This window comes from Dermacentor silvarum, chromosome 5 (genome assembly GCF_013339745.2).
Source record: "Dermacentor silvarum isolate Dsil-2018 chromosome 5, BIME_Dsil_1.4, whole genome shotgun sequence".
Taxonomy (NCBI): Eukaryota; Metazoa; Arthropoda; class Arachnida; order Ixodida; family Ixodidae; genus Dermacentor; species Dermacentor silvarum.
In genome coordinates this window covers 109,859,445-109,874,103 of record NC_051158.1, presented here as the reverse complement: position 1 = coordinate 109,874,103, position 14,659 = coordinate 109,859,445, and the positions used below count along the sequence as shown (strand labels likewise).

The 14,659-nt window shown below is 46.9% G+C and overlaps 1 protein-coding gene across 1 annotated transcript in view; it reads left to right on the top strand.

Annotated features, from left to right (window-relative positions):
• Positions 1–1,469: 1,469 nt before the first annotated feature.
• LOC119454326 (SUN domain-containing protein 2-like) overlaps positions 1,470–14,659 on the top strand; it is a 44,691-nt gene continuing 31,501 nt past the window's right edge. The window contains exons 1-6 of the mRNA XM_037716287.2: positions 1,470–1,763; positions 4,685–4,843; positions 5,064–5,327; positions 5,959–6,005; positions 8,857–8,962; positions 12,374–12,586. Of these exons, the coding sequence (XP_037572215.2) occupies positions 1,470–1,763; positions 4,685–4,843; positions 5,064–5,327; positions 5,959–6,005; positions 8,857–8,962; positions 12,374–12,586 (1,083 nt within the window). The remainder of the gene's footprint in view (positions 1,764–4,684; positions 4,844–5,063; positions 5,328–5,958; positions 6,006–8,856; positions 8,963–12,373; positions 12,587–14,659) is intronic.

The following is a 14,659-nucleotide window of genomic DNA, read 5'->3' as shown; positions in this document are numbered from 1 at the left end:
TTTAAAGAAAAATGTGAAACGAAGATGACTTTTAATAAACCTACCACCTTTGTGCAACACAAACCATTATTCTTGCTAAAAATCGGATGCGCATTATATTTCTACATTATTGAGAAACTTTAGTGCCGTTTCTAGGTTAGTTTTCTACTTTGGACACAGAAAGTGGGCGTGCATTTGATTCAGGGGTGTGTTAGACTCGGGTAGATACTGCCGTGTGAGAATGGCTATGTGTTTTGGCATTTTTTCTACATCTTGTTTAATTTGATCCACCGAGTAAATCGATCAATTCAGTATTGATGCTACCTTGATGGGAGCATCCGTTCGACTTCCATTAATTTGACCTTGGTTATATTTGGTGAAGGCCTTGCTTGCAATGAGTAATGAGTGCGTTGCTTGTTTTATGTGCAGGCACTGTTCGCAGTCTCTTCTTCAGCTTCTGGAAGTATGTGTATGCGGTGGCGACAAGTGTGATTGTCACTGACATCTGGCTGCTTTCAAGGTGAGCAAAGAGAAGCTTATCTCTGGGTCCATGTAGGGCCTCTGAGGAGCATGCAGGGTTGGGTTATACTCGCGGGCAGCACTTTTAGGCCAGGAAGTCAAAACTATGGAATACGGGCTTGATTAAATCACAATACACAAACACTGGCGATGGCATAGCCAAAGTTTCGAAAAAAGTTTTCGCAAATATTTTTTGGTTTTGAACATATTACTGAAGCATTTTGCATCATTAAAAAATTTGGCAATTTTGGAACATTTTTTTTTTTTGTTAAATGAGCCCTTAAGGGGTTAAGGGTATATGCATGACATAGACAAGAGGAACCAGTTGTAATGGAATTTAACTGTGTGCACAGTGTCGGAAAGCAAACTAGCGATGCTGTGCACAGGTCCAAAGCTGAAACGAGTATTGTGTGCAGTTGCTTCTAAATTTGTTGTGAGCAAATAAACTTGTACGAGGGCGGTCCGATAAGTACTTAGCCTCACCGCGAGAGCGCGACGCTATCGCATGAAACATATACTGACGTTGAGTACGCTCTCTTAATGGGACACATGCAAAGGTCCAGTCGAATCGGGCTCGCGGTTTTGTTTTTGGCCGCTCGAGGAGGAGGAAGCAGGTGATTTTTCATGTGTCCGTAAAAAAAAAATGGAAAAAGAGCAATATCGGTCGGTGATTCGATTCTTGTTTTTGGAAGGGAAATCGCGCAGCGAAATGAGAGCGACTGGATGCCGTCTATGGTGAGTCTTCTCCTTCAATGGCAACCGTCAAAAATTGCTTCAAGTTTAAACGTGGTCGCACGTCGGTTTTTAATGAGCCTCGCCCAGGGGCCCCGCAAACGGCTACCACGGTCGATAACGTGGCAAAAATCCACGACCTCGTATTGGCAGACCGCCGACTGAAAGTGCGCGAGATAGCTGAGACAGTAGGCATCTCATAAGACCGTATGGGTCATATCCTGCATGAAATTTTGGGCATGAGAAAGCTGTCGGCGCGATGGGTACCGCGTTTGCTCACTCCGGACAACAAGCGCATCTGCGAGACCACTTCAGAGCAGTGTTTGAAGCTGTTTAAGCGTAATCCAAAGGAGTTCCTGCGTCGTTTTGTGACCATCGACGAAACATGGATCCACTGGTACATACCAGAGACCAAAGAACAGTCGGAACAGTGGACTGTACCCGGAGAACCTGCTCCGAAGGCGAAGACTGTCGCATCGGCCGGAAAGGTGATGGCCACCATTTTCGTCGACTACCTTGAGAAGGGCAAAATGGTGACAGGACCCTACTATGCTGAATTACTGATCCGATTCGACGCCGAATTGCGAAAAAAATGGCCACATTTGGTGAAGAAAAAGTGCTCTTCCACCATGACAACGCGCCAGCTCACACCTGCACCGTCGCCACGGCCAAGTTGGTCGAACTGGGCTACGAAGTGGTGCTCCATCCAGCGTATTCTCCAGATTTGGCCCCGAGTGATTTCTTCGTGTTTCCCAACTTGAAAAAGTCACTCGCCGGACAAAAATTTGAGTCGAATGAAGAAGTTATTGCCGCCACAGAAGCCTACTTTGCAGCTCAGGAGAAAACATATTTTTCTAACGGGATCAAGAAGTTGGAGGATCGCTGGGTCAAGTGTATAGAGTTGAAAGGGGACTATGTTGAGAAATAAATCGACACCATTCCAAAATTTTTCGTTTTTCTTTTGAAGGCTAAGTACTTATCGGACCGCCCTCGTAACTCACCACATTGAATGAGAAAACACCATCTTCTGCTTACACTTCTAAACTAAATAAAGCATGCTATCAAAACGATGTGTTGCCTCGTAGCATAAGATTTGTCACAATCAACTTCAGACCTTCTGAGCTTGTTATCGTTCCTGCTACCGTGCCTGCCGACAAAAGTACATTAGTGAGAATATTGCTGCTGCTTAAAAAGCATTACTAACGCTAATGCTGGAGCAGAAAACTAAGTAAAGCCAAATGAAGCTTAAGCGTACATCACCAATTTAATTAACGTCCTGCCTAAACAAAGTACACTTCGTGATTTGAAGCACCATTAAGATATTTAAATATATAAAAAGAAAGCAATAGTCTCTACTCGCAGGGAAGAAAGAAGTAGCCCCGGATGAAATGTTTCGAACAAACCAGCATAGTGTCAGTCACCTTTTCCCAATGCACAAGTTTGTTATCGATGTCGCTCCACGATGTGCATCGTCTGCTTCTTTGGGGAAATGATGAATGTCATTGCTGTCTTCCCATCGCAGTGACGTGCATATTCATACATAACAAAAGTCTTTCGACATCAGTCTTTTTTTCTTTCTTGAGCTTGTGCGCTGCGGCATCATGACTATTCGAGAAGTACGAGGCATTCGGCGCATGACTGTGATAATAGACCCTCTTAGAGCGTAAACCTGCTTTGGCTGGTTCTTGGCGTGGCCGCTAGGTGGCGAGCGATTACTTGGATTCGCGAGTACATCTTGATTCCCAGGTACCTTAGTTACTGATAGCTAGCAACATTCTTGTTACGTAATGTGAGAAGCCCCCTGAGCATAGCAGCACCGTGTTGGCTTTTGCTCGAAAGTTGTAAGCAAAAAGGTCTTCCTTAAATTTTCTGATATTCGAAATTCAGCTCGAAATCTACTATATTCGGTATTCACACACCTGTACATATAGGTACACCCACTTCTATTACAGTCACACAGAATGCTAGAAAGCAGCAGCAAAGCGCTTTTCTAATTTTCTGATTTGCCATTGGCAGCTTCACACGACCGATCAGATGTTCAGTCGTTCCACAAAATGACCATAATGTGGCCAGGCATTGCTGTGCCATGCCATGTATAACAGTGCCGAAAACGAGCAGGTCACGGTGTGACTCATTGGCGTTGCGTTACGGTACGCTTCATCTACAAAAGGAATGCATTTTGGTCTGTCGTGCGATAGCATCTGAAACACAAAGCTTGCATCAAATGATGGGTGCTTGATGTTGCCAAGAGTGTTCTAGAAATTTGTTCCTCCCATAGCTGGCTACTGGAGCACACTTTTTTTCCCATCTAAACTGCATTCATTGCAACACAGCGCAGGACGAGAACAGGCAAAGCGAAGGGCTGGTTTGGTTGCACATGATGTGTGGAGTGCACTGCCTTTGCAGTGTACCGTGCACTTGCTTGGTTTTCACCTCTCCCTGCAACTGGCGCTGCGCTGAGCATGATGAGCCTCGTGCTCGCTCGTTCCCCCTAACAGTGGACGAGCCTGTACATTTCATTTGCTCTAGATTACCTGTGCGACACCACAGCAGCCCCGTATTTTGCATTGGCCTTCCTCCTCCGACCGTGCTTTCAAGAGAAAAAAGAAAAAGCAAGTGGCGTCCCAAACTACTTGCTCATTCTCTGTTCTTGCTCTAATCGAACACGCGACGCTTACTGCGTGTCATTCAATGTTGGTCAAATACATTTGACCTGCAGCTCCGTCCTCAAAAACCAAAACTCCGCAAGAAAAAAATTATTTTGGTTGGTTGCCTCTTGGCAAACGCTCGTCCATGAAGGGTGCCAACTTGGCAGGGTGACTGTTTAGGCCGGTGGGTGGTCTGTTATCGTGAGGTTACAGTGAGAAGTCACAATGAGGACGTAGACAGGACAAGTGCTAGTTTAAACAGAAGAGTGAAACAGAAAAAAAACCTAAACTAACAACGACTGAAGCAAGATTAAATGGAGACAAGTGAGTATCAGAAAGAAAACGAAAAAAATATATAAACCGAGACACCAGAAAATGCACATGTCCCGATCGTTGTCCGTACGTGTGGCTTTCCAAAAAATTTAGCTCCGTTTCTGATAGTGCCATGGATGGCTTGCTGACGCATGTGCTTTGTTCGCGGTCCATTTGTGTATATGAATTGCTAAGGATTTCTTTAAATGAAAGGGCTCTGCTACAGGTGCTGTGCACCAGAGCCAGAAAAACATATTCACCATTAATGCACATTGCACGTCTGTTTGTGTTCTGCTAGTCTTGTTCCGTCTGCACCCTCGTTTTGCCTTTACGCTGTTGACTCGCAGTCAAGTCAAGCCGCTGCACACCCACATCCCAACATTTCCGGGGCGACACAGCAGCTTGTTAGGAAACTCCTATAGACAGTGGTGCCAGATTTTCGTCTGCGCATTGTCGTGAGAAACCCTCCGACGTGTGCTCTCCGTGTTTCGCAGGATGACCCCGCAGCGACGCAAGCGCCTGGCCGTGTTGCTGTTTGCGCTGGTGATGCTGCCGCTGCTTGGCTTGGCTGCTCTACGAGGAGAGCGACAGATCCAGTCCCCCTGGCTTCGGTGCAGCCTACGCTGGCATCTGCAGGCAACCACATCTATGAGGTGAGCTTGTGGACCTTCCCAGCACAAGGGGTATTCTACAAAAACATTATTAGAGGAACCCAGACATTGTGATCGCCTAACTACCGTGGGAGTAGTGGGTAGTATAGTGAAATCTCGATAATTCAAAAGCTATTAATTCGGGGTGTGTGAATACTCAAGCGTCACCAAATCGAATAGTGATGAATTCCGTGTGCATAATTGCGTCTCGGATTTTATCCAGGTGGCAGCAGGAGCGTCAAAGGCTGTGGGCGGCGCCATGGCTTCATTCAGTTTCCCACCAGCCTGGCTGTCGTGGGGCTCGACCAGTGGTTCGTCTCTTCCTCCACCTCCGGCAGTACCGGTGGAGTTGAAGAAGCAGCTGGCAGAGTCCGAGCTGCTGTCGGATGAGCGCATCGACGCCCACGTGGAGAAGGCGTTGAAGCGCTTGGCACTGCAGTTTCCCACCAGCCATCGGGACGACGAAGGGGCCACCGCCAGGAGTCGTGTGAGTGCAGACATGTGCTGCAGCCTTGAGCCCACTTTTGGGCCACAAGTGGTGTTGCTGTTTTTCTTCCGAGACTAGCATTAAGGATGACATGGTCAGGTCAGAGTTAAATGACAAAATGTCTTGCATTTATTTGCCAGAAAGGTTCATGGGGCTTAAGTTAAATAGGTTGAGAGCTAGAACCATCTGGTCTTCCCTTGACATTTTGGAACCCATATGGGTTTCATGCATAGGAACCCATATGGATTCTTGTCATGGGTTTCATGCACCATGGGTTTTGTGCACCATGGGTTTTGTGCACCATGGGTTTCGTGCACCATCGGTTTCGTGCTCGGGAACCTGTATGGGTTCCAAAATGTCAAGTAATCGACCAGATGAGCTTTTGTCAAACCCTTGGTTAAGGAATCTCTATGCAGGTATCGGAAGCAACTACAATGGTTGTGTAAGATGGGCATATGAACAAGTCAGAAGCTGAAAAATACTGATAACAGCTACTGCCATAAAATGAAACCTTAAGATTTCGATTGAAACTCTCTGAGACCTTATCTCTTATTTCATAGCATGAGCATTATTTGGCCTTGCATGTCGGGGGCTGCAGTGGCCCTGAGAACCGGTGACGTGCATTTTGCAGGAAGAAGTGGAACAGCTCAAGCTTCAACTGGAGGCGCACAGAATCACGTGAGTGCCACAGGCCAGTCCTTATCCCTCTGGGCACACCGGTGCAATTTCCTTGCCACTTAAAAGGGCCCCGCACCACCTCTGACATCTTTGAACACATTTCAGGTAAACACTCACATCGCGCGCACATTAGTAAACTGATTGCATTTGCCAAACAAGGCCTTGCAACACACCGCTGGAAAGCCATGAATTCACGAAACAATCCCACGATGCTCTCTGGACTTTTCTGGTCTCCTCTTCACAAGTCGCGACGCGAGCAAGATCCTGCTTATGACGTCACCCGGGTAAAAGCTGTCAATTGGTCGAGGGACGATAGCACCTACATGACAAGAGCCGGCTGTGTGTTCTTAGAAAGGAGGCGCGCTCGCTTGTTATGGCCTTATGGGTCACAACCTTTTACGAGGCTTCTATTTCGTCGGCGTCACTTGCAGGATCATTAGGGACAAACTGTGGAAGAGCCTTATTTCTGGTCTGTTGACGTGAGCTGTAGCTTTCATGGCACTGCATGGAGTTGGTGCGGGCATAGGACGAGGAGAAAGCGCTTGTGGTGAAGGGTAGCAGTGGTGGAACAGCTACACCAAATTGTGCCAAAAGCAGTCCTTCATGCTATACTACTCCGAAACGACATTTTAGCTTGAAAATTTCACTAAGTTTGCACCACAGAGGAATAAAAGCTTCCTCGCTAGTAAAACTGAGGCGTAACCCAAAAGCATGCTACGTTCGAACCCACCTTTAACGATACCTGTTTGAACAATGCAGTTAAACCTCGGTATAACGAAGTCGGTAAAATCTGCAATTTCATTCGTTATATGAAAATTTTGTTATATTGAAATTCAATCTTTTATGCAAATAAGTGCAGTCACCAATGAATTTTTCTTGCACGGAAGGGGGCCACTAAATTTTCCAAATTGTCGGGCGATCGAAAAAAGCAAATTTGAATGCAAGAAAATATATTTCTTTATTAATTTGAGAATCGCTGACGAAAAGATATGGTTTCTAGCCTTGTCGATGGTGGTATGAAGCGAAGCCAGCCACACTTTCATGTCTACTCCGCCCCCGTGGCTCATAGTGTCGCCCGCAGTGGGGCGACGCCGGTTTAACTGTATCTATATATACTGTATCTACTCGCATAATGAACGCACTTCTTTTTCCGAAAAATATGCGCAAAGTTGGGGCAGGGCGATTTTGAGCGATTTTTTTTTTTTTTTTTTTTTTTTTTTGCGCAGCCACCTCTAAAAAAGTCGCAGTTTCGCCCGAAAGGCGAACCATCGATTGCGATAGCAAATTAGTAGAAAGCTATACGAAGTACGTATAATAGTTTTATCAGCCGTACTCTTGCTAACAAAATAACAAGCATGGTGTCAGCGCACACAGGCAAACATGAACGCATCACACTCGATGACCGCGGACACTCGCTGTCAAAACGTTGGCGGGAGGAAGCGCGGCAGCAACAGCGAGCGAAGTGACCTTCGTGCTGTGTATGGCCTCTACGTAAACTGAGCGGCGAGAATGGAGCATGCACAAAGATGTAAGCTGTCGTCGCACCTAGGCTCGGCCCCCCACGCAGATCGCTTTCAAGATAAGGCGTGCGCGGCCACGCAATGCGCAGCTGCTGCACCGCCCCTCCCCCGGCGCCATGTGTGCAACGGAATACGGAGCTTTTTCTTCCCGGTTTTCCTCCCTCGAATGCGGGAGATTGCGGCGCAATCGTCGGTGCCGACGGCAAAGATGCACCTGTAGCGTCCATATAATTGCCAATAAAAGTAGGAGACACGTGCTACAATTCAGCGTACCGTGTGTCAAAAAAAAAGAAACTAGATTTGAATGTCTTCAACGTAATGTTGCTTTAGTTCTGCACGTACTGTGCAGTGTGGTCTTCCTTGCATGCGTCCTCGTACGACAATGTGTCTTTATTTTTCTCGCTGTAAGTGTGGTGAAAGTGCAGACAGTTGTTGCAAGCAGACATAATGTGATATGCACACAGGGAAAGGTATTCCATCAAAAATAAGACTAACCTGGCAATTTTTATCCTGCATGTTGCATTGATACGCATCAAGCTGACTCTGCTATATTTGTTGACTATTTGAGTTACAATATTCGGATCGCATGGCATATAGATGTACGTTCAACTCTGCACCAAAAGTGCTTATTGCTGCGCCAAATCAGCTATTTGCCGGCACTAAGATCTGTGACGAAAGGTCATAATTGCAGTTCCACCAATGAGGTTGCGAATGCGCGAGATAAAATGGTGGCCACCGTGTAATCGTTCATCACAAAGAGTTGAGGTGGAGTGATAAAGATCACTCTGGCAACAGGAATGCTATCGGCACAGCCGCTCAGCCACTTACCTCGCTACAGCCAGCGTCTCCTGCGCTCGCAGTGCACGCCAGCACTTTACACTTTGCACTTGTTGTGTGCCACGTGTTGCATTGCACAACAAGGAATTTCAGGCCAGCCCAGATTTATTCAGAGTTCTCCTCTGTAATGTCTCTCACAGCCATTGTACAAACTGGCTGTGAGAGACATTACTGTGAGAGGCAAAATCTGGCTCGGTACGACCCGACAGGTTTTGAATGAACTTGCAGCTGGTCGGTCAAGATCACTGGAACAGCCTGTGTTGATGTAAGAGCGCACACGAACAGCGCGTCTGGGTCATTGCTGCTGGTTCTGAACAACCGAGCTGCCGACCTGCGTTTACATGCATGCTGCAAAAACCCCGCTCGTCTAGAATTTACATGACCAGGACCGACCGGCATGTTTGACAAGATGACTCGACCTGCTTTTGTCAGGCTCGTGTAAGTCTCCTCTGTTGCTCTGCGAAGTTGTGACGTAATCAATGAATCTGTTTCAGGGTTGAGCGCCTTGTACACAGGTTGGAGGACCAAAAGGACTGCTGCCAGGATGTGGCGGCGCTGCTGGCCGGTCTCGACACAAAGATCATCGACAAGGTGCTTGAGGTGAGCGCCCTGTGAGGAACGGTGTGCTTGACATGGATGGTGATGCGTCTGTACCTGTGGATGGATTTCACAGAATCAAAACATGCTTGTGCTAGTGGCATGCTTGTATGTTGGCGCAACAGTTGCCTCTTCTGAGGCAAGGTGTGTGGCGACTTGGCTAATACCTGGGTCCCATGGGGAATTCTTTATGCTGATTGAGCCCGACTGAGATCAAATTTCTCAGTCTTGATTGGCTCGTTGCGCTGTGGAAGGGAAGCTATCGTGATGGATAAATTCAATCCCGGTTTAAGCCTTGATCGTAATCAAAAACGCCCCCTGCGACACCCATATAAAGGCCATTTTAAACATTTTAAATGGCACAAGCAAACCAAGAAGAGAGGCAGAAAAAGAATGACAATACGGCTTTTCTCTCTCTCTCTCTCTCTGTTTCATCTGTGCTGTTTAGAATATGTATAATTAAATGCCTCTTTCATACATCTCGGTAAGTACTTCTGTAATTTAATGAACGTTTTATCACAACTTTTGATAGCTCGGAACTTCTATGTCGTGAAATCGTAACAAGCTACTAGAAGTTAATGTTCAAGCTCCTGCTTAGGAGAGCTGCTGGGTGCGTCTCTGACTAAGGCATTGTGCCGTAGAGCCCAAGGTTGCAAGTTTGATTGCCGCCTGTGGCGACTGCACTTCAATGGGGCAGAATGCACGAGCACTCTGTGTACCAGGCTTCAAGTGCTCATAAACCCTTTTTTTGGAGAGTCATACACATCGTCCAACTTTTCAGGGCGACACCGTAGTGGTGAAATACAAAAAACTACAATTGAACTTTCCTGCTTGCAGGTGTTTCTGAACTTCCGAATATTCTGTTTATTTTCATATGAGTCAACAAGGCAGAACAATTCTGATGACTGTTAACTTCCTTTTCCACTGTGTTTAGTTATTTCTATCACTTTTCCTCAACCCACCACAGCGACACAGACACTCTCTTGATCAAAATTTCTTGTACTTGAATAACGACGCAGTAAAAATTTGCACAAGCCAATTATCTCTCATATTTGGTCATCACCGCCTGGAGGCATGTTTTCGTGACAGCTCCATGCTTTGATGATTTCAGTGTGGTTAGGCATCTCCATTTGTCATGCCCACACTGACCAAAATAGATTACATTACAGCACTCCATGTGAGGAATGCGTAGCCATTGGACTGCCTTGGCAGACTTCGCTTCGTATTGAGCTATTGATGATAGCGCTTCAAAATGCACAAGTTGGATGTGGCTACTATCCGTCGGTCAAGCTGGAGCACGGCAAAGCCGGTCTGCACCACCTAGTACAGCCGGACTGGAGCATATGAGCGCGAGCGCGCACTCAAGCTCTGCCATGCGCAATGCAAGTACCGCGCACAAGCACTGCATTTGCATGTAGCTGCAGTCGGCTAGGTAGCACAGATACTGTGGCCACCACGGGGTGCCGCGATGAGTTCGCTGGCTGAGCGCACTGCGGCTTGCTGAGGACAACCGCTTTTGGCTACGTTTACCACGTCGTAGGTCCCAAAATCTGAAGTAGTGGCATACGGGAACATCCAAAATCAAACTTGAACTGTTCACCACGGTGACGTTAAGTAGGCGGAGTGTTGTGGCCATGCCCCGCTCCGCCTTAGCCTTCGCAGTGCAAGTCATTGAAGAAGGAGCGGGAGCGCAGCGAACGGGATCATACGCGACCTTCGATTACCAATAACTCCACTTCTTCTGAATGTATCAAGTACTTTTTGTGGCAAAGTATTGCTGAATTAGTCTATTTTAACTTGACCTGCATTTCTCGACTTCGGTAAAAAGTGGTGCAGGGCCCCTTCAACCTTTGAGCCACCAACCCCGAGCTGTACTCGCCACACGAGTTTGTACCAATATCGCCAACGACGAGTCGCACTCGTCCGGCCCGATTTTCCGCTCCTTCTCCCGCTAAAGACGTATCACGGTCGTCAATTGCTTTGCTTGCAATTTTCAACCCTAGATGGCAGTAGTTGTCTATGAAAAACCGCATTTCGTGCCTTTTGCGCGTATTTTAAACTTGGCAACAGTCATTTCATATTGGCGCTTCGCAAGAAGAATGCCAGCGGCGGCGATGCTCCAAGAAAAAGAGGTGCTTCTTGGAGCACTACAGAAAGCAGCATTAGTGACGACATGTAATTTGTGTCCGACAGCGACTAGAGCGACGGCAATCACGGTCACAGTGGCGCACTGAGCAGTGCACGGGTGTGGCAGTGTGTGAACACCGATGACCCGCCACCTGTGCCTCCGCGGTTTCCGCTCTATTCAGTGCCCGGAATCTTGTGGCAGCCCACTGACGAGAATGACATTCAGTACATTCTGACGTGTTATACGGCATACATTGAGGGAAAGCCACCCTCAACAGCAGTTTTTTTTTTTAATTTTTAATTTCTGTGCTAATTTTAAACAGAAATCAATGATGTAACATATATTTTCAGAATCAGAATTGCATGAAAAAAATTATGACCGCTTAAAAAAAATTGGCGATGTTGGTACGTTTTTCGGAAGTTAAATCGGCGGTTTAAGGGTTGAAAGAGTAGACCACGCAGTATAGTGATTTCTATCTACCTGCAAGTTTGTGATAGCTTGGTACATTCTTGTTATGAAATGCTAAGGACTCGCGAGCACATGCAGCACTGTGTTTTCTTGCCCAAATTTGTAAGCAATAATTTTTTTGAAGTCTCGCGATATTCAATATTTGGCCTTTTTTTTCCTTGATTCAATATTCGATTCTAAATCTACTATTGAGTATTCGCACATCACTACATTAAACATTTCATCACTCTCTCTCTGCCCGTTGCTGCAGTGAGGGTTCGCAGAGATCGCGTTGTCTTAAAGGCCTTGTGGATGCATTGCATTCGAGGATACCATGCATGCATTTTGCTCCTCAAGTTGCAAGGGTTGTTCACCAATGCTGACACTACACTGCCATGCTGCCTGCGACTGGGTGTAGCCTTCACAAATTCGTACCTATTTCTCATTGGTATGGCTAACTCCCCCACGTGCGACCACTGCAACTGGAATGATGTCATCGAGCACCTCGTCTGCCACTGCGTCCGATTTGACATACGACATCTCGGAGCACGCTCAGCCAAGTGCACGGTCCACTCTTGACAGAGGCAACGATCCTAGGTGCTCGGCATTATCTGTCATCGACCCAGAAAGTTACGCGTGCTCTAATGGCTTTTCTAAAATCAACGAATTCCGAAAAGGTGCTTATAGACAACGTGTGTCCACTGCTGTGCACGTGTAATGTCTTTTTTTTTTTTTGCCTTCTTTTTTTTTCCGAACCGCAACTCCCTCAGGGTATCCAATGTGACGTCCATCTAGTTTACCTCCCTGCGTTTCCTGAATTCTCTCCGTCTCTAACGTAGGTGATGAACGACACTTCAGCGGCAGCACCTCGTAGCCGGCTGCAGCGGTGGCTGACCGAAGAGATGGACAGGCGGGAGGGCAACTTCGGAGCCAACCTGGACGCCCGTCTCCGCACTCGCCTCGACGAGCATCGCAGCAGCGTCCAGGCAGAGGTGGCAGCGGCCGCTCGCCAGGCTTCTGAAGCTCGAGAGGCAGCACTAGAAGCACGCAAGGTGAGGACGAAGCCTGCTTGGCCCTTTCATTTCTGTATCGAGCTGGGAGCCGGGTGGCGCCTAGTAAATCGCAACCCTGAATACAGAAAATCAATTTTTGCAAAAGATCCACAAGTTTTATGTAAGGGAACAATTGTCATCCACCCGATATGTAGCATGAAGCCACAAAGAAGTACGAGTTTCTCGGAAAACTTTGCAAAAGTAGGAAAGAACTTTTGTCCTCAGAAATTCGAGGATACAGTAGAATCCCGCTGATACGATCCCGTTTCGTACGATTTCTCGGCACCTAACATTCTCGATCGAGAATGCAAAGAATTGCCCAGTATAGTTACTTTTTCTTTTACCCGTTAACATGTTCCCGGAAAATGCACTTTAGGCACCAACTTTCAGTACATTGCGAAACTGCAGTCATACATGTTTTCTGGCTGCTAGATCCCACGTGAACAAGAAAAGGTGCAAGGCACGCACGATCGAGAGCAGTAGACACCCGCCACGGCAACTTCCCTGCAGTACTCGCCCGCCCGTGTCACGTGAAAATGCTGGCAGGCATTCAGTTTCCTCTTCCGGTACCAGCAAATCTCCCATCGCTGCCAAGCTTGTTGCAATAAGCATCTTCAGCTATCTGTTCCGTAGCACGTGTGGTACCGTTGGAAGCCTACTACACACTTTTAGCATTCACTGTTCCCGCGTCGCTGTTCCCTGCTGTAGCTGGCACCAAGTGAGTGTCATGTTTCACTGCGATGGCATCGTGTTCCGGTATCACCCACCAGCAGCTAGATTTTGTTTTGGTTTCTCGTTGCCTGTCTTTAAACGTTACGCAGTAGGAAAACGACAGCGCGTCTCTTGTCACAGCGATATTAATGTGCATTTGTGTTAAATGAGGCAACAATTAAATTTTTCTCTACAACATTCTACGATGCTACATACATGTGGTTACGTGTACTACAGTGTCATGTGTTGCTTGCATAGGGTTTCACTTGCATGTGGTTGGTTGCATGCCTGCCAAGTTTTGCGATTTTTCATTCGCGACCTATTTGGGGACAAGACTGATTACAAGAGAATGCAAATTAGTCGTCGACTAGTTTTTCAGAGCCCGACTTTTCGGACCCACTTTATTATTCGGACCTAGTGACAACAGCGCCACCAGTAAAACGCGAGGTGGAATTTCCTTACATGGAACTTTCACGAATACATGTTGTGAACATTACTGTTTTTCTGTGGTTAAGATCATTTTTGCTACCAGTATAGAGCAGCATGCCTTTTCACACTGTCTCTATGAGAACATTCGGCAAATTTTTTTTTAATAAACAGTGTATGTCTTGCATTCAAAACCGTTTTACTACTTTCCATCATATTTTAGTATTATTTCACTTTGACGGTAGTATTACAGTAGAACCTCGTTGATATTATCCCGTTAAGTACAATTTCCCGGTGCCAACGTTCGCGATCGAGAACACAAAAATTATGCAGAAACTCCACTGACAGTTACGCTTCTTTGTCACCGTCTGATATGTTGGAAAAGGTGTTTTTTCAGTACCAGTGTTCAGTACATTGCCCAAATGCGATCGGATGATAAGTTTTCCGGCTGCTAGATCCCGTGTAAACAAGAAAAGGTGCGTAGCGTGCACGTTCGAGAAGAGAAGCCAGCCACCGCAGTACTCGCCCGCCCATTTCGTGGGAAAACGCCGGCGCTGCTGGCACGCACGGAGTTTCCTTTTCTGACAGCAAATCTCCTCCCGGGTCGCCGCTTGCCACATTCACAGCTATCGCCACCAACATATTGCAATAAGGATCTTCACCTATTTGTTCCACAGCGCATATGTGGAATAGTGCCGTTGGAAGCGTACTGCATGCACACTTTTATCTGGCGATAATACAAACGCGCATCCGTTCGCTGCTGCAGGCGGCAGCGTAGCCATCGTATTCCCGTGTTGTCGAATAGCTCGAATTATCAAAGGAAAATAACAACAGTGCATACTGATCGGTCAACCAGCTCCATGCACATCGCATCGGCACCTCGCACCGCAATGATTTGTGACAGGTTGGCACGTCAAAACTACCCGCCATAATGCC